The following is a 24,357-nucleotide window of genomic DNA, read 5'->3' as shown; positions in this document are numbered from 1 at the left end:
TATAGAGAGCCAGCTTCCTACACTTCTGGTTAGCTGCAATTCCGTTTTTGTGCAAGTAAGCATGGTTTAGGTCGCACCATAGCTGTGCAGTATCCTATTTTTTTTAGGAAAGTTATGACCTCCTATAGCATAGACTTTTTGAAATGTTGAGTTATTAAGTATTTGTTTAGCTGTCTTGAGGTTGAATAGTGGCCTTGAAAACTCACCTGGTTTTGGTACGAGGAAGTAACTGAGTAGACTTCTAGCCTGAGTAGGTGCGACTGAGTACACTTTTGGGAACCTTCTCTATGGCTTATTTTAATAGGAGGTCTATTACTTTCTGCTGTGGATGGAGCAACTCCTCTCTGGAATGATTCACTGCCTTGGTTGTATTGTGGGCATTTTTGTGAGCAGCTCACTGAAATACCCCAGCTCTATTATATTCAGTATCCATTAGTCAAAGGTAATGGACCTCCATTCGTGGAGGAACCCCCTTACCCTGCACCCAACTCATGTGCTGCAGGTGCTTGTCGCACAAATCACTTGGCTGAAGGCCTCAAGGACTTCGGGGCTTGTCCCATACTGGTTGAGGAGCATACTGGAGTTGGCTATTTTCCAGTCTGGTGGAAGTGCCGTTTATGCAGGGGCACGATCTGTCGTTCTGACTGTGGTAACTATAATTGAGTCTGGAGTTGGATTCCCCTTGACGAAAACAGGATCCTGGGAGTAGAGCCTGTATTTTTTATCGACTAGAGGAGTCACCGCTTTCAAGGATGCTGGCTCTTGGTACAACTCCCTCAATTAGTTGAGAATGCTTGGTAGCATCCGCAGGTAGAGGTTCTTCTTTTGAGATGGCATTAGTGTTTCAAGAAGGGCACACAATTTGGCCTGCTCCTCTTCACAGCTCTCTTCACAAGTGCGTTGTACCCTACTACGTCATTCGGAGATGAGGGCCTCGAAAGGGAACTTTTTGAGGGAATGTGTAGTGGCAACTGGTGCATAACTTAGAGAGTGTTTTTGGTTTCCCTTCATGGCACCACTTCTGTACAATCTACAGCTGTGCTTGTGCATCTTTTATCAAACATGCCTGTATATTTGGTAAAATGTGTGTGTCTCGCATCCATACCCAACGTCAAGAAAATAAAAACTAAAGATGGTGACCATGAACAGGAACTTCCGGGGTACACGTCTGATGTTACCGGGGGGGGGGTTCGAACCAAACCCCTAGATTGTGGAATAAATGCACAGCATGTAAATCCATAAAATATACACAATGCAAAAACAGTATGTTGGCAATCTACCAGGACTGTGTCAGTGCCTCAATTATGTCTGAAGCTAGAGTGCCATGACCTCAGAATGTTAAGAGCCATAGAGTGGGTGCCTTCTGGATGGTTTTAAGCCTCTACTTTACTATCCACCATAATTGTTATTGGTTTCTTAAGTAGCACCATAACCGTGCCTGTAAAGTAAACCCCAGCAAAGCAGGGGTACCATGTTGCCATCTCTTTCTGATCTCTATCCCCTACACAGAAGGAGTACTGTCACAGTATAATACAGTACTGCAATATTATACGATTTTTGAGATGTTAGTATAAGTGAAGTTGTTGAAAAGAGATGGGTGTCGTAATATTTGCTTACATGTTACCATTTTTTGGATGGTCTGGGAAGCATTTAAGATCTATAGAAGGGGTGTGGCTATTTCTAAACATACGGGAGTGCTCAGATCCATACGGTCTTTATTGAGACTCCTGGAGCACAACAGCGAGGCGAGTGAAATCCGTACCCGCAGCACCTGTCGAGCTGGCCGAGTTGCTGGGCAATTCAGGCAGCTTGCCAATCAGGAGGTGACCTATCTTGGGTAACATGCCCAGATTCTGAAATGCAGAGAGGGGTAATACCCCAGTCGTAACAGCCTGGCTGTTAAGGGTAACCCGACCGCAGACAGTCGTGCAATCCCTACACTCAACTTATGAGGGCGCCATTCTAGCTGCAGAGTTTCTTGAACTTTTCACAATCCAATCACAATACAGCCATAGACCACATCCCCCTCAGGAAACGCTGTATATCTATCTTGAGGTGTCAAGAGCGCTGGCTAAAAGACTGAACCAATTAAAGCCAGATTTGGTCCTGCCGGATTGAAAAGGCTTTATACTGGGCAGAGCCACTTCAAATAACCTTAGAACATGGTTAGGTATGATTCACGGCACTAGGCCCGACGTTTAGACTGCCTTTGTATTTCTTGACACCAAGAGGGACTTTCATTCCCTGTCCTGCGTTAAATGGGCCTGTGACACTATTCTATAGGTATGGCCCAACTGCTGTGTACTGAACCCACAGCCAGGGCTCAAGTGAACTGCCTACTATCCAAAGTGTTTCAGGTAGGCTGGGGCATCCACCAGGGCTGCCCCCTGTCGCCTCTGCTTTTTACACTGTCGATCGGTCCTGTGGCCTCGATGCTATGTGTACAGCTTCTTTCGTGAAGTATTGTTTTCCCTACTCACAGATACCTGCTTTCCTTATAAGCAGACGATATTTGCTTCTTATTAAAGATCCAGCGGTGAACCTGGAACCTATCGTTAGGGACATAGTACACTTCAGAGACTTCTCCAGCCTCCACATAAACTGGTCAAAGTCAGATATTTTCCACCAAAAGAAAGAGACCACAGGTTTAACCTCAGTTTCTGCTTGTATGGCATGATCAGGCTGTAAGAGATCTGGGCATCCTGGTACATACAGACAGGAAAATACTACTGTGTGCTAATTACAGACCGATACTGGACAAAATGGCTGCGCAGACGGAGCGGTGGATTACACTCCTGCTCTTCCTGATGGTCCGAGTGTCTCTGGTCAAAATATTAATTCTTCTAAAACAGCTTTATTTCTTTGTTAATGTTCCTATCCCCTGGGGAAGCATTCCTTTGAGACGGTGCGCTCTTTGCTTATACGACTGATTTGGGCAGGAGTGGCCCTTTGTATCTGTTGGGATAGACTAACACGGTCGTATGTCCAAGGGGGGTTCCTGGTACTGGACCCAGAGATACTTCCTAGCGGTTCAGGCTCATTACGCTATTTTCTAGGTCAATGAACACTGCGGGTGTCCACACCCGGCTATTGAGGCAGACCAGCTAGACACAGCAGCAATAAAACAATCCTAGTGGCCCTACTTCCTAGGCCTCACAGGCTCTCTGAAACAGTAGGTTGCACACACAGGGAGTTTACAACCCTGGCAGAACTTTCTGGCTTAATGCACCTGGCCTGAAATTGCCTGCCTATGCAGGCGTTTTGGTCCGACCTCGTCTGTGTGGTCAATATAAAAGCTGGTACATTCTTGCAGTGTGCGCTTCTACCCCTCTTTCTGGGATTCATAGCGGACATCCCAATTGGCCTGTGGCAGCTGGCTGCCAAACTACTGATTTTGGCTCGGTGATGTGTAGCCAGAGCCTGGTATAAGGGCCCTGCATCACAGATCAGTGGCTAGCTGCAGGACGTGGTGTTCTGTAATCCAGTAGCGGAATCGTATGCAATAATGCAAACCCGAGAGCGCGACCAAGAGATATTTGCGGCCCTTTCAGAGAATACATAGTAGAGCAGAAGGAGAGTAGAGCTACCCCGTCCCCGAAGATGTACATGTATTGGGGGGTAAGGGAGGAGGGCTGGTGTGTGTTCTGAAGGAAAGGGCGGTGGGTTTCCCTCCTTTTCTGAGACACTTGTCCAAGGTCAACAAGGTCACAGTCATCACAACTGCATTTCCCTCCTTTTGTCTGTATCCGGAGATCATCAGCGGTTTCCCAGTCTACATTGTTGACCCAGAGTGGCTCCTCTGATTCCTAGTAGACTGCCTTGTACATGCGGACTGTCCTTTTTAGGTTTCGGCTAGCGAAGGCTGCACTTGCGCAGTCTCGCTTGGCTAGATTTAATGTTTTCTAGTATGGGGCTTGAACCCACCCTTCTTCTCCATTGGCTGGCTTCCTAAACGGAGGCCAGCCATTGGAGGAGAGGGGCGTCTGTCCATTTAAGCCCCGTCTTTTTCGGATTCGGGGGCTTGTTTTTTAGTTTCTTTCTCTCCTCTGGAATGTAAACATTCCAGCCAATGGGAAGAGGAGAGAAAGAAAAACACGCCCCCGAATCCGAAAATGACGCTGCGTTTCTCCGAGGCATTTCTGCTTGACCTCGGAGAAAGACGGTGGTGTTCATGGCGTCATCCCCGTCCACCATGGACGAACCATAGTTATAATGTGATTGTGTGTTTCCAAGCCGTTTTTAAAATTCCTTTAAAAAAAAGAAAACAGGATGTGTGTGTAGCTGTTTAAATTTCACAAAATGTGTTAATGTATATATTTTTGAGTGCCTCTCGGCTTTTAATTTATTAGCACGGAGCCCGCTTCAGGGAGGCCGCGCTTCCGATCACTGTAGTCTTTCCTCACCGGCCATGCGGGGGAGGGGCGTGGAGGCTCCGTTTAGATTCCTCCTGCTACTGAGAGGAGCAGCCCCGGGAACTCCATCACTTCTGCCTTTTGGCGGGGAGCAGCGCCTCACCCCAGGTAACTGCACAGAAGGCTTGGCCAGGCGGCACAGGGAAAGCGATGACATGGGGATTTGTCCCTGTGTGTGAGAAGTTGGCCTGGCATATGCTGTTCCTAGTTATAGGGACACCTTGCACCAGTCCAATTCGACTCCTATTGATGGTAGGTTTAAGACAACCTTTAAAGAAAGCTATCCTAGTGGTAGCTGTGGAGAGCAGCCTTCAGGCTAAGTCTTGAAGGAGTGTTAAGCTTATTGTTTTACCATAATAACCTCTTGAATAACCAAATGAAAGAGTAGCCCACACAGGTATATATATAAAATATATGTATTTATTCTAGACAGAATCCCACAGTCACTTTATGTGGCTAGTGGCAAAGTTACAATTCAAACAAGCATTTCTAAACACAATAAATAGCACAGAAATCAATGGGCCCCAGGGGGGGACCAAACCATATACTAAAATAGTGGTATAAGAGCCACGACAATTCTACAGGCAATGCCTAGGGCATTCAGGATCGCTGGCCCCTTAAGAATCCACCCACAGTTAAGAGGAAGGGGACCCACGGGAGGCGTGTGCAGTGCGAGAAGTTGCTGTCGGGATCGCAATGTTAGCCTATGGAGAATGTCGCGGTTGAATAATTAAGGTTTAAGGACACTTCTAACAACAGTACAAAGTTAAGGCTTGAGACTTAAGGCTTTGGAGAGCCCACCACCACGGAAGTACCGAAGTACCACTGTTACCTGCCCCAGGGAAGCCGGGTGCATAGGTCGATTCTGGTGTCGGGTCGCGGGCTGATTTTCTATGGAAAAGGAGTCCAAACTGCTGCTAGCTGGAAGTGTCGCTGAAGTCGTGAAGATTGAAGTTGAAGAAAAGACAAAGATGAACCTGAAAGCAGAGGGGACAGAGTCTGGGTCACAGCACAGTGACCAGGGAGCTCACAGGAAGGAGCTCGTGGATGTCGGGTGCTTCAGGTGTAGGAGGTACAGCTGGGCTCTGCAGTCACGGGCTCCGGGAGGCTTCAAGGAAGGCCAGCTTCTGGAGGGCGACTGTCCCGCGTCGGCTGAGGGTCGCTGCGGTGTTAGTGTCCCGATTGGATCCACTAAGCATTGGCAACTGCAACCCACGCAAGATGAACAAAGCAGCTGCTGGTGCAGACCCACGTGGTCTGAGGGTGCTCTCCTTTGCAGGGAGCGTAGAGCAGGCCTGGAGCAACCAGGGGAACTCTTAGAAAAGAAGATTGTCCTCCGTCAGGGCCCACAAGTCGAGAGACAAGGGACCGCGGAAGGCAGCAAAATGGAGTGCGTAAAAGGGCTCCCACGGGCCACCGGAGCGGGCCAGGGAGCTGAGGGTCGGCACAAATGCTGCTTGAAGGTTGGCTCAAGAATGGGCCAAAGCACAACTTCCCCACTGGTCGGGGTCGTGTGCTGGACAAGAGGTGGCCGGTGTCTCGGGGTATGCGGGGATCTCGACACCCACGTGGTCCAGGGTGCTCAGACTTGCTGGGCAAGCTCACAGGACGCTGGGATGCACTGGAGACCCACCTCGAGGTTGCTGGAAGGCGTCGAAGGTCGTGAGAGCAACGAAGTTCCAACCGGGTATCTTGTAGTCTTTTAGGTGCCTGCCAAGCAGGGGGATAACTCCTTTATCCCAAGGGAGATTTCTTCAGTCAGCTGGGCAGCAGCTCGTCGAAGGTCAGTTCTGTGAAGTCCTGTACGAATCTAAGGCTCTAGGGCAAAGTTATTCCCATATATCCCCAAGATTAGGGGATGGTCCAAAATAGAGCCTACCAATCAGAGTAGAGGCGGGAAAGGGTGGCTACACCCACTCCCCTTTGTGTGTTTCCCGCATGGGCGAGGGGCAGGATGCCCCTGAACCGGTTCCAGGCGGTGTATGCAGAATTGGGGCTCTGCAGCTGCCTACGTGCAACTCTGAATGGACTTTTGGTGCACCCACCCTGTTCCAATCCACATATCCTGTCTGGGGAGGTGCTGGCACCTCCCTGCCACAGGAGCCCTATTGTCCAGATGGCGAGGCTGGGGTTTTCCCCAGCAACAGCCAGCCAGAGTCGTGTAGGTGGCGAACAGTAGCCATTTTGTGGTACATGTGCACTTTTAAATTGGTTTCCAAATTCTACCGCTTTTCCCATATCACCCTCCTAGCAAGGGGGAATCGTGCCCCCATGCCCATGGCTGGACTGGGGGTATGATTCCTTCATGTTTGACACCAAACACGATATGGTTCGGTGTAGCCATTCCAAAGTTACAGCGATGACGCAATAACTTATAATGCGGTTAAGAGTATATGGTATGGCTACACTACAAACAACCCAGTAACGATTTTACGAAGGTTGCAGAGAGGTCCTACTCACGTAGGGGTCCCCCCTCACACATACCTCAGCACCCAGCCCTGTAGGATTACCAGGGCCTGCCATAGGGGTGACCTATGAGAGTATATGTGTTGTATGGTATGGGACATAGGGTACCTACATCCCTGTAAGGGGTGCTAGCACCACCTTACCCAGGCTACAGTAGTGGCCTGGTGGTGTCAGTTTGGGTGGCTGTCCCAGGGTGGCACAATAAGTGCTGCAGCCCTGGTAGGCCTACTGGGGGCCCCCTGCCCTGGGTACCTAGGGTACCATCTACAAGGGACTGGTAGGGCATGCCCAGCATCCAATTAGGTTTGTACCTAGAGTACTCACAACAGTTTTAGGGAGAAAGCAGATAGGCTGGGGCCCTGGATAGCAGGATCCCAGCCAGACTAGTCAAAAACCACTTAAATACCAGGCAAAAAGTTGGGGGCAACCATTAGTCAGATTCCACTCTCCTACATAACCCCCCCCCAAACGAAAGGAGATAAGGCTAACCTTGTCCAGATAAGCCTTTATTTCCTGAGTGGCCATATAAGGAAGAACCTGTACTAACATGGTTGCTCCCTGTGTCATGGTCCACTTGGGAAATCCTACCCCAAGGGGTTCTAGAGTTTCTCCAAAGTCTAGGGAAATTACCTGTATTGGTTTTTGGGTCAGAGGTGGGCTGGTGGGGTGTCTGAGTCTGGAAGTGAGACCCTACTTGGGTTGGTCTCAACCTCCTCAGATCACTGGCCACTATGGAAGCCTTTCTGCCCATGACTGTGTCATATCTGGCCCTAAGGGTCAACCTCTGGCTGCCTACAGCCGGGGGTTGGATCCCTTTGGCTGGAATAGTGGAGGGCACTGGAAGGTTTGGGGCAGCTAGGCCCCAGGTTTCCCTGTGCTCAACAACATCCATTTGAGGGGTGCCTATACCTAGGGGTAAGGGGGATCCCTCAGTTTGTAGAGGAATATTCACCTGGCTGAAACTACTCTGCTGGGTGTCCCTAATCTGTTGATGAGGGGGTTCCTCTGGGCAGGGGCCCAATAAGGGTCCACTGACCTCCCTGACCTCTGCAGCCCTGGGCTGACTGAGGCAGGGTAGAGAGGGGCAGGATACCTGCTCCAGACTGGGTACCACCTTGGAAGGATCCCCTGCCATCAGAGAGGTGGAGAGGCCAAGCCTGTCCACTTCTGGGGCAGTTACTTCACAAGGGGCAGGGTCAGTTCCCTGAGAAACTGGACCTTTACCTGTAGTCTGGTGGGGGGAAGACTGCTCTTCCTCCCCTATGCTCTCTGTTTGTGTAGAGTGATCCATAGTTTCAGGCTTCACTCTTTCTATTTCCTCCTGGGGTGGAGGTGAGGCCCTCAGGGTCTCATCCACTCTCTCAGGAATTCCTACCATTTTCAAATGGGCCTTGTGGTCAACCTCAGCCCAGGCTGAGATTTCTAGATCATTCCCCAGTAGACAATCTACAGGCAAGTTTGGGGACACTGCCACTCTCTTGGGGCCAGTGACTCCTCCCCAGCTGAGATTTATCACTGCCATGGGATGATCTGTCCTGATTCCATCAATATTGGTCACCTGATAGCTAAACCCAGGTAAAAGCTGATCTAGGGGCACTAGCCTCTTGGTCACCATGGTGACACTGGCCCCTGTGTCCTTATAGGCCACAGCCTTCTGACCATTGATCATTGGTTCTTGTCTGTACCTGCCCAGAATACTGGGGCTCATGGTAAAGTTGGCAAACCCCATGCCACCATCACAGACCATAGTTGCTAATGCAGGGGACCTGGCTAGGCCAGAGTCCACTGGTGTCCCCAAAGAGAACCCAACTAAGTTTTTGGGTGCACTCCCACCACCTGGGGAATTACTACTAGTAGTAACAGGAGGTGTTGGAGCTGGTTTTGGAGGAACATTTTCTTTATTGCCATTCTTAGGACAGCTGGAGTCAGTCTTCCAGTGGCCAGGTTTCTTACACACATGGCAATATGGTTTCTTGGTATTAGAGGAAGTATTTTGGGACCCACCCCCAGCACTGGTTTGTTGGGGCCCTTCAGAGGACTTTTCTTGTTTATCATCCCCACCTTTCTCTTTGGGCTTAGTGGAATCCTTCTTCTGGTCACCAACTTGGTTCTTAGGCCTAATCCTGGTTCTGACCCATTTGTCTGCCTTCTTTCCCAATTCTTGGGGAGAGGTCAGATCAGAGTCCACCAGGTGCTGGTGTAAAAGTTGGTTCTGACAATTATTAAGAATCTGCTCCCTCATAATGAGATTATACAATCCTTGATAATCATTAACTTTACTGCCATTTAACCAACCTTCCAGTGCCTTGGTTGCACAATCCACAAAGTCTACCCAATCTTGATTCTGTGCTTTCTGGGTGTCTCTGAACTTAAGTCTGTATTGATCAGTGGTTAAGCCAAACCCATCTATTAAAGCAGCTTTCAAGATATAATAATCATCAGCATCCTCTTCTCTTACAGAGAGGAGCTTGTCTCTCCCTTTATCTGAAAAGGAGAGCCACAGGATTGCTGCCCACTGCTCTACAGGGACCCTCTGTACTCTACAGGCCCTTTCAAGAGCAGATATCCATTTGTGGATATCATCCCCATTCTGATAGGGGGGCACAATCTTGTGGAGGTTCCTATTGTCAGGGACTCTCTCTCTAACTCTAGGGGTTTCATTACTGCCACCAGGGATCTCTAGACCCCACTTTCTTGAAGCTTTCTGAAGCTCCAGGGTTTCCCTGTCTAATGCTAACTGTTCTCTTTTAAGCTCAAGCTTAGCCTGCTCAAATTTGATCAGTCTGCATTTCCTCTCATGAGAGGTTTCTCTTCTCTGAGAAGAGGCAGAGGACCCTTTGGATCCCTTAGAATGGTTGGATCCCACTGAGGGGGATCTGTTCCTTCTTGGACCCACCACTCCCCTTTTAAGGGTGGAGGGAGTGCCTCTTGGGCCATCACCTCCATGCTGTGAGTGGTTTGTTTCTTCCAGGTCAGGATTCTCATCCTCTTCCTGTTCCTCTTCAGATTCCACTCTGGGAGTGTCCTCTTCTGAGGGGTGCCCACCCACGTTGTCCGTCCCTCTGGATCCTATGGACTCCATAAAGTCTGCTATGAGCAGGATCTCCTTGAGACGTTTTGTGTTGGCACCTCTTTCTGTCTTCAGTCTCCTAAGGGTGCACATTTCCCTGAGCTCAGCAAAGGTGAAATTATCATACTTATCTACTGGGACCCTCTGGGGTCCTTCCATAGCCTTAGTGCCACTTGAAGACATGTTTAGTGTAGTGATGTATCTACCTACACTAAGTGTGGCCTACTGAACCCTCTCTTGAGTTGTAGTCAAGGTGTGCTAAACCCTCTACACACAACTCCAAGTTCAGTAGAACTTATTGTATTCTAGCTTGAATTTATATGTACCTTTGGTACCTTGTGGCTTTCACTTTAGAAATTCAATTTGTTATCTGGTAAAACAATGGCAAGCTTGAATCCAACCGCTGCACACCAATGTGAGAAGTTGGCCTGGCATATGCTGTTCCTAGTTATAGGGACACCTTGCACCAGTCCAATTCGACTCCTATTGATGGTAGGTTTAAGACAACCTTTAAAGAAAGCTATCCTAGTGGTAGCTGTGGAGAGCAGCCTTCAGGCTAAGTCTTGAAGGAGTGTTAAGCTTATTGTTTTACCATAATAACCTCTTGAATAACCAAATGAAAGAGTAGCCCACACAGGTATATATATAAAATATATGTATTTATTCTAGACAGAATCCCACAGTCACTTTATGTGGCTAGTGGCAAAGTTACAATTCAAACAAGCATTTCTAAACACAATAAATAGCACAGAAATCAATGGGCCCCAGGGGGGGACCAAACCATATACTAAAATAGTGGTATAAGAGCCACGACAATTCTACAGGCAATGCCTAGGGCATTCAGGATCGCTGGCCCCTTAAGAATCCACCCACAGTTAAGAGGAAGGGGACCCACGGGAGGCGTGTGCAGTGCGAGAAGTTGCTGTCGGGATCGCAATGTTAGCCTATGGAGAATGTCGCGGTTGAATAATTAAGGTTTAAGGACACTTCTAACAACAGTACAAAGTTAAGGCTTGAGACTTAAGGCTTTGGAGAGCCCACCACCACGGAAGTACCGAAGTACCACTGTTACCTGCCCCAGGGAAGCCGGGTGCATAGGTCGATTCTGGTGTCGGGTCGCGGGCTGATTTTCTATGGAAAAGGAGTCCAAACTGCTGCTAGCTGGAAGTGTCGCTGAAGTCGTGAAGATTGAAGTTGAAGAAAAGACAAAGATGAACCTGAAAGCAGAGGGGACAGAGTCTGGGTCACAGCACAGTGACCAGGGAGCTCACAGGAAGGAGCTCGTGGATGTCGGGTGCTTCAGGTGTAGGAGGAACAGCTGGGCTCTGCAGTCACGGGCTCCGGGAGGCTTCAAGGAAGGCCAGCTTCTGGAGGGCGACTGTCCCGCGTCGGCTGAGGGTCGCTGCGGTGTTAGTGTCCCGATTGGATCCACTAAGCATTGGCAACTGCAACCCACGCAAGATGAACAAAGCAGCTGCTGGTGCAGACCCACGTGGTCTGAGGGTGCTCTCCTTTGCAGGGAGCGTAGAGCAGGCCTGGAGCAACCAGGGGAACTCTTAGAAAAGAAGATTGTCCTCCGTCAGGGCCCACAAGTCGAGAGACAAGGGACCGCGGAAGGCAGCAAAATGGAGTGCGTAAAAGGGCTCCCACGGGCCACCGGAGCGGGCCAGGGAGCTGAGGGTCGGCACAAATGCTGCTTGAAGGTTGGCTCAAGAATGGGCCAAAGCACAACTTCCCCACTGGTCGGGGTCGTGTGCTGGACAAGAGGTGGCCGGTGTCTCGGGGTATGCGGGGATCTCGACACCCACGTGGTCCAGGGTGCTCAGACTTGCTGGGCACGCTCACAGGACGCTGGGATGCACTGGAGACCCACCTCGAGGTTGCTGGAAGGCGTCGAAGGTCGTGAGAGCAACGAAGTTCCAACCGGGTATCTTGTAGTCTTTTAGGTGCCTGCCAAGCAGGGGGATAACTCCTTTATCCCAAGGGAGATTTCTTCAGTCAGCTGGGCAGCAGCTCGTCGAAGGTCAGTTCTGTGAAGTCCTGTACGAATCTAAGGCTCTAGGGCAAAGTTATTCCCATATATCCCCAAGATTAGGGGATGGTCCAAAATAGAGCCTACCAATCAGAGTAGAGGCGGAAAGGGTGGCTACACCCACTCCCCTTTGTGTGTTTCCCGCCTGGGCGAGGGGCAGGATGCCCCTGAACCGGTTCCAGGCGGTGTATGCAGAATTGGGGCTCTGCAGCTGCCTACGTGCAACTCTGAATGGACTTTTGGTGCACCCACCCTGTTCCAATCCACATATCCTGTCTGGGGAGGTGCTGGCACCTCCCTGCCACAGGAGCCCTATTGTCCAGATGGCGAGGCTGGGGTTTTCCCCAGCAACAGCCAGCCAGAGTCGTGTAGGTGGCGAACAGTAGCCATTTTGTGGTACATGTGCACTTTTAAATTGGTTTCCAAATTCTACCGCTTTTCCCATATCACCCTCCTAGCAAGGGGGAATCGTGCCCCCATGCCCATGGCTGGACTGGGGGTATGATTCCTTCATGTTTGACACCAAACACGATATGGTTCGGTGTAGCCATTCCAAAGTTACAGCGATGACGCAATAACTTATAATGCGGTTAAGAGTATATGGTATGGCTACACTACAAACAACCCAGTAACGATTTTACGAAGGTTGCAGAGAGGTCCTACTCACGTAGGGGTCCCCCCTCACACATACCTCAGCACCCAGCCCTGTAGGATTACCAGGGCCTGCCATAGGGGTGACCTATGAGAGTATATGTGTTGTATGGTATGGGACATAGGGTACCTACATCCCTGTAAGGGGTGCTAGCACCACCTTACCCAGGCTACAGTAGTGGCCTGGTGGTGTCAGTTTGGGTGGCTGTCCCAGGGTGGCACAATAAGTGCTGCAGCCCTGGTAGGCCTACTGGGGGCCCCCTGCCCTGGGTACCTAGGGTACCATCTACAAGGGACTGGTAGGGCATGCCCAGCATCCAATTAGGTTTGTACCTAGAGTACTCACAACAGTTTTAGGGAGAAAGCAGATAGGCTGGGGCCCTGGATAGCAGGATCCCAGCCAGACTAGTCAAAAACCACTTAAATACCAGGCAAAAAGTTGGGGGCAACCATTAGTCAGATTCCACTCTCCTACACTGTGTGTTTCACACTCCGTTTGTGACCAGCTACAATGATCATGCTTTAAGAAGCACCCCAGCCGTGGCGTCCTGATCGCTCCGCCTCCAGAAAACTTTCTGCAGTCCTCATTTTCATGTGTAATGGGGGAGGCACACTCGTGCAATCTAAACACTTCCCTCAGTGACATGCACCCCCTTTATTTGACATTCACCTTCGAAATTCTTTTGCACTCGAGTCCTACAGCGCAGACTCTCCCCTCGGTGATCATTATACATTGTGCCACTTGGGTATCTATAGGATACTTCTTTCATTCTCATCGAGGCTACAGGGGATCCGCAGTCGCAAAAAAATTCCACAAAATATAGGGGGCGGCGGACCAGCACACACTCCTCCCCTCGCTCCACCAGTCCAGCCCTCCATAAACCCCCTCCCTGGCTGGCCGCCTTCTTGCTCCAGCTGCTTGCCCGGGCTCCCCCGCACCCTCGGCCCCCTCCTCTGCTCCTGGGTCCACCCTCTCTTCATCCCTCCCTCCCTGGACCCTAGGAGGCGGCCTGGACACAACAATCCCAGCCGCCGGGCGGCTCTGCGCAGGCCTCGGCTGCTTCCTGGAGGGACAGACAGACAGCTGGCCTCAGGCCGCACCCGGGGAAGGCTGCGGATACCGTAACCCCCTAAGCCTCGGACCCTGAGGTAGGACCCGGTCACCGGCCTCAGCGCTTACTGCGACCCAGAGAGGTCCCAGCCCTTTCTAAACTTTCCAGGCCCTGTGAGGAAGAGAGGGAGACCCGCCTCAACTTTCACAACAAACACAGACACTTCTCAGCAGCCCCCTGCACTCTTTAGACCTCGGACATGTGAAAAGGCTGCAGAAACTGGCCCCACAAGTTACTGCTGACCAGGAGACCCCTGCCGGCTTTCTGAACTGGAAGATCGGCCTCCACTTTCGGACCCAGCCCAGCTTACTGCATGTTGCAGGCTTCAGACACAGAAACCGAACCAGAGAAGATAAAACAGCTTGCTGAACTTTCCTGACCCTGTGAGGAAAAGAGTGACCGGAATAGGTCTGACATCCCACCTTAGCCGGCCTAGCCCACCCAGGCAGGACCCCACCAGCCCCCTGAGCTTCTAGACCCCTTAGAGCAAGTTTAAAGAGGCTGCATCTGCCTCCACAGCCAACTAGGACATATCTCAGCAGCTTCCTAATGTTTCAGACCTAACCATACAAAATCCTGAGACCAATGAGTAATCATCATGGCAAAGCTAGAGAAAACCTCAACAGCTTCCTTACCTTTCCGTTCTTTTGCAAGGCAGAGAGTAACGACTACGGCAGGAGTGTTCGCTGACCAATCGCCCCCACTATGGCCACCTCAGAAACCTTTCAGATAATCTGTCAATTTTTATTAGTCATTTATTTTTTACATGCTTCATTTTTAGTGATAAATGCAAAGATCTAGAAACAACGGTGCCACTTCTGCTTTGGCTCCCATGATCAATGTGTATGTGTCTAGATCTATGTGTGTGTGTGGTTCTGTATGTGTGTGGATGTGGATGTGTCTCGGTGTATGTGTGTATGTGTCTCGGTGTATGTATGTGTGGCTCTGTGTAAGTGTGGGTGGCTCTATGTGTCTGTGTGTATGTGTGTATGTGTGTGCCTCTGTGTGTGTGGCTTTTTTTGTAGGTGGCTCTATGCGGGGGTGGCTCTGTCTGTGTGTGGGTAACTGTGTGTGTAGGTGGCTCTGTGTGGGTGGCTCTATTTGTGTGTGGGTTGCTCTATGTGAATAGCTCTGTGTAGGTGGCTCTGTGTGGGTGGCTCTGTGTGGGTGGGTGGCATTGTGTGTGTGGCTCTGTGTGTGGGTGCAAATGCAATAGGTCTTGCATTTGAGAGAGATTAAGCTATTGACATTGTAAATAACAATGCCGTTTCTTTAAATGTTTTAAAAACAAAAACATAAACAAAAATAATGTCATGAGCAATGCCAATAGCTCTAACTTTGACAATGCCGAGACCATTGCATTGTAAATGCTTGTTATTATTGTTTTCCTGTTTGGTATTGTATACGGGTTTTAAACCAATCAATAAAAAGATTTTATAAATGTTTACATTCTTTCTTTGCCAACTTGGACATACTAGTGAAAGTGAGGCCCAATGTCATTCATTCCTGTGACGGATTACATATTCATACAATTCCATGTAGAAAGGTAACTTACCTGCCGGGCAAAATAAATTCTTAACTTCCTCAGAGCACTGATCGGTCATGGGATAGTCCCATTGCTCTTCTTTGATGTTGTCCGTGACCATCACTATCTTGAACACTTCTTCTGTAATAATGGAGAAACCAAAGAATTATTTCACATTCAAATACGGTGGAGAGTATCCCGGTAGTCTTCAACGCCATACTGGCCTCATTACATCCATTCATTTCACAGTCTGTCACTGTAGCAGGAGGCAGGGCCTTGGACACCTGTCTCCTCCCTGTTCTAATTACATCAATTTATTTCACAGTCAGTTCCTGGAGCAGGAGGTGGGGCATTGAACACATCTGCCACCTCCTTGCTCTCCTCATTCCTCCATTAATTTTACAGGAGCCAGAGACTAGGCCCTTGACACCCGTCCCCCTAGCGCTCACTTCATTCCATCCATTCCACAGTCAGTCACTGGAGCAGGAGATGGGGCCTTCGACACCTCGGTCACATCCCTACTCGCATTACATCCATTCATTCAACAGTCAGCCACTGCAGAAAGAGGTGGGGCACTGAATGCTTGTTGCTTCCTTGCTGCCTCAATTCACGATAAAGGATGTGTCCTCCTTATCTGCATTATCCAGTATTTCTACAGGCACATCTAGCAGGCTGTTTCAGTGGCTCTACCACGTCTGAAGCCAGTCTGCCCTCACCTCAGAATGTTAAAAGCTGGAATGTGACTGCCTTCTTTGTGGTTTTAAGAAGGAACTAGAGGTTAGTTATTGGGTTGCACTTTAAGATCCACCATAAGTGTCAGTTTCTTTAATAGCAACATAAAAAGATGGACGGAGTGCTGAAACATTTCAAACACTCATGCCCAGTCAAGAGATGTTAGGTGAATCCATCGTACTTTTTCTCACCACGCCATCTCAGTTTGAACTCTGATATATGCAGATCAGTCTTGACCCTGCTCCTGATGGGAACAGTCTAGTCGAAACTGCCAGGCCAGGTTCTCACTGGACCAAAAAAACAAACATCCTGGGACCGGTTTCAAAGCATCACCTTCATCAGCCAGGCTAGCCTGAATCTAGAGGCATAGTGAGCACCAGACCCATGTCTGGGAATACCTTTCACACGATGGGCAACTTAGACCATCACAAAAGATGATGAACATTGTCAAGCATTCACTCCCCGTGTTGCTATAGGTTTCTTTAGGGGCACCATAACTGTCTCTTTACAGTCAATCCCAGCACAGCAGGGGTCCTGTGGTGCCATAAGTCTCTGAACTCTACTCATGCACAGCAGGACTGATATCCTACTATAATATAGCACAAAGGGACATATGTACAAAGCAGTTTTTTAGTCACAAACTCTTGAATCCAGAGATTGGGACCAAACAACTGCATTTAGCAATGATTTAAACATATTTTGGGAGTCAGTGGCTTTTTATCGACTCCTAAAATGGAATAAAAAAATATATAAGAAGTCACTATCAAGAAGTGAAATGTTAAAGGCGTCCCATGGTTTAGGACCCAGGTAGCAGTTGTAAACTATAGTAAAGTGGATAACCCTCAAGTTGGCGTTGTAACCCATACCCTTGGGGACCCTTTCACTTTGTGAAAGTTAAAAAAGAGATTTGGGAGTAGGCAGTGGTCTCTGGGACTGCTGCAAACTTTCAAACTTTAAATAAAAATTAAACACAAATTACTTGAAATGTAATGACAGATATGTCGGTTTGCTGACCCCAGCAGGCCACCATCCAAGTGATGGCCTCCAATAGTAGCGTTTCACAGTTTATGACATACCTCATTAATATTCACGAGAAAGACGAAATTTAGATAAACTTGGATTTTGAATTTACAAAACCAACCTCTTGATAATAGGTCAGCTCTTAATATTTTTTTACTGGTCACAATAATACAAGTCGCAGTTTGCGTACAGCATTTGGCGACTAGATATTAATAAAGCTGACCCTATAACACTACAAGATATTATACATTTTTTTAAAAGCTTTAAAGAATTTGGGAAAAAAAGTGGGGTGTCATAATATTTGCTTTAATGTGTACAATCTTTCGTTGACAGCTGAATGTATTAGTGAATTGCTATTAATATTAATAGCCGAGTCACAATAAACTGATGCCTAATAACATTCTTGCCTATGACTGATACATATTTATACGATTCCATCTAGAAAGATAACTTACCTGCCGGGCAGAATGTATTTCTAACTTCCACAGAGCACTGATCAGCTATGGTCTCTCTCTCTTCTTTGATGCTGCCCGAGACCTGCATCATGTTGAACTCTTCTTCTGCTATAATGGGGAAAACAAATAATTATTCCACGTCTATTACGTGAGCTGTAGAGTTTCCTAATCCTCTTCAAACCCTGGGGAGTTGCCATGGTTACATCTGGTAATAAAATTATACTATGTGTTTTTTATAGAATTTCAGTATTTTTCTAACATAAAAGTAAAAGTGATGTTATAGTTGGGGATTGTAAGAATGTCTTAATTTACATTTTAAAAAAACACTCAGAAATTCCCTGAAAATAAAAACAAAGGTTAAACTGACATTATAGTTAGGTGACAATTTCAGTTATAACGTAACATTGAAACTGAAGGAAAAAAAAATAAACACACTGAAATTCACAGGGTTATAGTTAATAGGAGAAACTATTCCTCGCGCCCTGACCACTCACAGCGTATGCCCTTACATATGAAATCACTCATGAAATGTTGCATGACATCATTGATCACTTCACACACGGCATCTGAAATTACATCACTAATAACACTGTACATTGGGGGCGTGAGTTTAAGTTACTTCAGTTAACTCTAACTGGTGAATTTCATGCTTTTTTTGTTTAAATTCTAGTGTTTTAGTGGACATGTTCCATCAACTACAACGTTACTTTAACCTTTAGTTATTTTCCGTGATTTTTAAAAAAAATTATATATCATATATATTCACTGAAAGAAAGAAAGGTTAATAAACCGTTATAGTAGAGATTTTGCATGTACAAAACCATAGAAATTCAGTAGTTATAGTTTCTTGAGCTAACTATAACTTCCGCCCACACATTGCGCTGCTCATTACCGCAGATATTACATCACTCGTGACATGGCCAGTGACATCACTGATGACATTATCAGTACGTTTTGTAAATGTATTTGAGTTTTTAAAAGATGTACACTAAGCTACTGCAAAAGTTAAATTAGTATTTTTTCGGAACTACTAATTAGTGACACTATTTCTAACATATATGTCATCTGATCTATAATCCAGTTTTTAAAGTGTGTGTACCATTTATCAGTGAACTAGATTCTACAGGGACACATGTCCCCTGCTGATGTAGGTGTACGGAAGTGCTTTGCGATAGTCTAAGCTGTTCATCAAGACTTCACTCCACAGTGATGACTGAGCATAGTTCTGTTTTATGATATATTGAACAGTTTCCTTGGACCGCTCTCATTGTGATGAATGACTAACAATAGATCGCAATAAATTAATCTGTTCACTAAGAACTTTCTCTAGGGTGATACCTCAGTGCACTAGACATTTATAACAGACTCACACCTTTCTCCAGGATGAAGAATAATTTAAATAGTGGGTTGTGACACAGTGACCTGATGGCTAAGACCGCTCTACTGGTTGTATGTTGTAGTGGTCTGTATAAATCTCACATTTGCAGTAAAACGTCTTTCCTAGTAGACGAATGGTAGTGTTGTGGTTTGTAATTGACTAGTTGTAAAGTAAAAGGGAGAGACCCTACTATCGAAGGGACAGGGGGGCCAATATAGTGATAAAAAAAGTTTTCCCTTGGATCAACTCACAGAATCTGCTCAACACTCAACCATCTATCAAAAAGGCTTCCTCGCCAATTATATACTATCGATAACCCCACATATAATTATAAAAACTAAACAAGTAACATTTTAAAAAATCTACAATTTTTATTCAATGTACATTAATGTCATCCAACAAATCATAAAATTATATTAAAAACAGAAAACCAATATTCACAATTCATAAAAACCATTTAATGTCATAAATTCACGCAGCGACAACGACAGGTGACATATTAAAAATCATCAAAAAGCTGGTTAGTTCGATAGAATCTATATTATGGTCATATCACATGGAAAATCTTTAGACACAAAAGTTCCTCGAATTTAACTTCACTCTTAGTAGGATGTTACTCTAAGAATGGCATCATTAGGGAAACACAAGCTTATTGTGCCTATTTTCATTCAGACAATCCAAGGACTATTACAAGAGCTAACATTAACAAACAAACAGACATCAAGCTCTGGGTCCAACTCTAATTTTGAGGTATGTGCCTTTTTTAATGAAATTAAGAAAAACTAATGACTTTAAGAATGATGGTCTGTTGATATAATTAAATGAAATACATTCAGACCAATAATATAAAAAATATATAAAGGAATTTGCTAAGTATCTAAAGTCTCATCTTTTAGAATGCAGTGTGTTTGAATCTGGGATTCAGATTGACTGGTGTAATACATGGCTTCACATCGAGAACCCGACTGTAATTATAAATGAAACGGTTATGAAGAATATAATGCATAGCTGTGTGGAATAGGAGGAAACAATGTTTTAATGTATTGATGTTTGATTAAAGTGTTATCAATCATGTAATTTTTTAAGTAGGGAAAGATATTGTGAAATACTCTTTTTTGACAGAAGGATTTTACTGGTTTCTAATACAGGCATATATGATTTTAGTGCTACTTCCGAAAAAGAGACAATCGTTATAAAGTCCGGATGAAGGTGGTCCAAAAGCAGTTTGCACACCGAAACGCATCGACGCTTCTGTGGTGTTAAATTCGAGGAACTATTGTGTCTAAAGATATTCCATGTGATATGACCATAATATAGATTCTATCGAATTAACAAGATTTTTGATGATTTTTAATATGTCACCTGTCGTTGTCGCTGCGTGAATTTATGACATGAAACGTTTTTATGAATTGTGAATATTGGTTTTCTGTTTTTAATATAATTTTATGATTTGTTGGATGACATTAATGTACATTGAATAAAAATTGAAGATTTTTTAAAATGTTACTTGTTTAGTTTTTATAATTATATGTGGGGTTATCGATAGTATATAATTGGAGAGGAAGCCTGTATGATAGATGGTTGAGTGTTGAGCAGATTCTATGAGTTGATCCAAGGGAAAACTTTTTTTATTACTGTTTGTAATTGACTAGCCTATACGGTTAGATGTATTACTTCGGTCATTAGTGTTTAGAGATTTGGTTCGGAAGAAACAGGACTATCCGCTGAGAACTATCTCCTAGGTGATAAGTGTATGCAGTAGTTGATAAGGTTCCAGTGAGCTCTGTGCTATACGTCTCTCACCTTTGTCTTCTTATGTATTTTATGAAGTATATTGAAATTTACTTGTTGGATGATGTCATCAGTGAGGTTACTGACCATGTTAGGTGTGATGTAATACGTGAGGTCATAAGCAGTGCATTGTGGGGGTGTAAATTTATAGTTAACTCAGGTAACTATAACTGCTGAATTTCTATGGTTTTGTGCGTGTAAAATCTCAGCCTAACTATAACGTTCCTTTAATCTTTGGTTATTTCAGTACATTTCAATTGGTTTTAAAAAAAAAAAATTCCCAACTATACCATCCCTGAAACCTTTGGCTTTTTTTGTGAATTTCTATTGTTTTTAAAATGTTATTTCCTAACTAAAACATCCTTTTAACCTGAGTTTTTAGGGGAATTTCTAGGATTTAAAAAAAATACATTGCACTAAAATTCTACTTACAAGTGTAATTTAGTAATACAGCTTTTTTTTATAATTATAGAAATTCGTTTTTTTCTTATTATTGTTATTATACATTTTAAAAGTAAAATATCGCAAAATCAAGGAAATGTAAATTATGTACTGTGTTCGTAAAAGCAATAAAACAAGTTAACCTTGTCTTTCTTAGATTTATGAAACAGGGTACCCACTGAATTTGATCCGCAGCTAAAGCCAGGAAACATGTCAATAAAACTGTGTCTGCATTGCTCAGAGACCACAACATGGGCTTTATTTACCACAACAACTTGCGCTTCGATTTGAACAGAATATATTGAAAAGTCTATTTCACAGGCAATAGGGTGTTCCTCAACAACTTAAAAGACTGCATCCTGATCTATGTATAGTTCTCATCTACACACTATAAACAACAAGCATTTACAATGCAATGGTCTCGGCATTGTTAAAGTTAGAGCTATTGGCATTGCTCAGGACATTGTTTTTGTTTTTAAAACATTTTAAGAAACGCCATTGTTATTTACAATGTCAATAGCTTAATCACTCTTAAATGCAAGACCTATTGCATTTGCACCCACACACAGAGCCACACACCCAGAGCCACCCACACAGAGCAACCCACACACAAATAGAGCCACCCACAGAGCAACCTACACACACACACACACATGCCACCGGAAATCAGAATGAACACTTCTTGCACCTCATTCAAGAATGAAGTCAAACTGCTTCTTATGAACAAACACCAACCCAACACCAACACTTGCCTTAGCTCACCAAACAGGACTTTCCCTACTATAAACACACATTTTTGTACCTAGTGTTTCAAACTACTCTTCTGATGTAACTTGGACATGTTTGAGCTTTCTATTGCAAACTGAGCCATGGCATTGCAGCCGCCTGAAATGGGCTTTTGACTAGACCCCGGTGAAATTCCTGTTACGCCACTGTAATCTCGCGAAATTTTGTGAACTTCACATTCGGATATGTGAAATTCCAGAAATGTCACAAATACACCAAGTAGCGAAATCATCCTGCAAACGTTTAGCACAGGACCAAAACTAACAACTTGCACCCAAGTGATGGTTGTTAGCAGCACCTGTGTTATTGGCACTATTTGTTTTTGGGGGGGGGGGGGGGAAAGGGGGTGAGAAGTGCGTCCGTGTATCCAAAATGGACACAAGGATGCATTGTACACTAAATACCGATTTTGCATTTAACATGATTTTGTTTATTTTTGAGGAACTTTGCAGAATTGCGCAAAAGGAAGTTATGCAAATTTTGCACACCGTCGCGTATGACTGCATCGTCTCACACGTTAGGGAACAGGGCGCCTACAAGCTGCCCGAGCCCACTGTGAAACTGCCCGTGCACCCCGGAAGGACAGAAAGTGACGTCTTGCAAGACCCCTAGCCGCCCATCAGCAAACCATTCATCGGAACTCCCCCATAACACAAACACTGCCAGCAGCGCCTAGAGGCCACGTAACTGGCAAATATTTCTATATACAAAACTGCGTAACATGACCGTAATAAAGACGGAAGTATTGTAGAGACTTAATTGCTGTTTGTCTCGTATGAGGGCAATCACAGGCTACTGTAACTGTGATCACGTGTGTTACACTAGTGTAGCGCTGTGACGGGGGCGTCAAAATGATGACTCTTGAGCGCTCCTCCGGCCCCATAACTAACCCATACACACAGAGCAGACAGGCCCTTGGGGGTAATAAGCCAGACACGGTGTCTTTTTCCACGGGGCGTGGGGTCATACATCGAAAACAAAGCCCCGGCTCCCTGACATGCCGGCGCTGCGAAGGGCTCTGTCTCAACACCGCAGCGCTGGAGCGCCATTTGTTAGACATGGGTGGCGCACGGCAGACAGGCCCCGCTGCCTGGGCTTGCAGCCTCTGCCAGGGAGGGGTGGGGGCTGCAGATTGCATCATGATATATAACCGCCGCTGTGCTCCCTTCGGAAGCTGTGAGGGTGGGCAGCAGCCTTCAAGGTGAGATATGGGCCCCCGGAGGCGCAGCCACCCACGGCAGGCCTGGGCCTGGACTGCACCCTTCAAGGCAAGATTGGGAAATAGTTTGTGGGGGCTTCAGTATCAAATTAATGCGTGGTTAACACCATCCTTCCAGGCGCCGTTAGCCCACTCCTCGAGGCGCTTCCATATTTACTCACCAGCTTTTCTTGCCGAAAAATATACCTACTTTTAGAAATGATTACAGTTACAAAAGCGCTAGTGAAGCTTCTCACGTGCATTTAACGCACAGATAGGGAAACGTTTGACCAGAAAACAGGGACACCACTGCCTTTCTCCGAGGCGAAGCAGAAATGCCTCGGAGAAAGGCAGCGGCGGTTTCGAATTCAGGGGCGTGTTTTTCTTTTCTCTCCTCTTGCCATTGGCTGGAGGAGATAATTCGAAAAGTAGCAAAATACACGCCCCCGAATCCGAAAAGGACGGGGCCTGTTCGGAGAGACAAACCTCTTCTCCAATGGCTGGCCAGCATTCAAGAGGCCAGCCAATGGAGAAGAGGGGCGGGTTCAATCCCCTCTTCTCCAAGTCATTAAATCTCGCGAGCGAGACTGCGCAAGCGCAGCCTTCGCTAGCCGAGACCTAAAAAGGCTCTTTTCGGAGCCAGCCCTTTTCCCAATTACTGGTTCTTTTTATTTTCAATCCTTGTTTCTAATTCCTCGTTCGGATTCGCGGATCTGTAGCAAATCCACAACCAAACGCACACATTCAATACACAACAGCAACATATTTATAACAAACATATCCTATTACAATGTACATAACTGAGTGGTTGTATAGGAGTGCGACCGGCTGTATGGGGGTGCGACCGGCTGTAGGGGGGGGGGGCGACCGGCTGTATGGGGGGGGGCGACCGGCTGTATGGGGGGGTGACCGGCTGTATGGGGGGGGGCAACCGGCTGTATGGGGGGGGCAACCGGCTGTATGGGGGGGCAACCGGCTGTATGGGGGGGGCAACCGGCTGTATGGGGGGGGCAACCGGCTGTATGGGGGGCAACCGGCTGTATGGGGGGGGGCAACCGGCTGTATGGGGGGGGCAACCGGCTGTATGGGGGGGCGACCGGCTGTATGGGGGGGGTGACCGTCTGTATGGGGGTGTGAGCGGGTGTGAACATGGCTGTATGGGCATGTGACTGGGTGTGTGAATGGCTGTATGGGTGTTTTAGTGAGTGTGTGAGTGGCTGGATGGGTCTGTGAATGGGTGTGTGAGTGGCTGTGGTCTCTGAATGGCTGGATGAGTGTGTGAGTGGAT

The 24,357-nt window shown here is 46.6% G+C and overlaps 1 protein-coding gene across 9 annotated transcripts in view; it reads right to left on the bottom strand.

Annotated features, from left to right (window-relative positions):
- The window catches only part of LOC146799881 (uncharacterized), a 638,539-nt gene that overhangs the window by 601,796 nt on the left and 12,386 nt on the right, over nucleotides 1–24,357 (bottom strand). For all 9 annotated transcript variants that reach the window (XM_085620807.1, XM_085620809.1, XM_085620804.1 and 6 more), the window contains exons 2-3: nucleotides 17,476–17,583; nucleotides 15,299–15,409 (exon numbers count right to left, since the gene is read on the bottom strand). In XM_085620807.1, coding sequence (XP_085476933.1) covers nucleotides 15,299–15,409; nucleotides 17,476–17,566 — 202 coding nt within the window. In that variant the 5' untranslated portion in view covers nucleotides 17,567–17,583. The remainder of the gene's footprint in view (nucleotides 1–15,298; nucleotides 15,410–17,475; nucleotides 17,584–24,357) is intronic.

Source organism: Triturus cristatus, chromosome 8 (assembly GCF_964204655.1).
Source record: "Triturus cristatus chromosome 8, aTriCri1.1, whole genome shotgun sequence".
In the NCBI taxonomy this organism is placed as follows: Eukaryota; Metazoa; Chordata; class Amphibia; order Caudata; family Salamandridae; genus Triturus; species Triturus cristatus.
The sequence above is the reverse complement of the archived record's forward strand: the minus strand, read 5'-3'. Positions and strand labels throughout refer to the sequence as shown.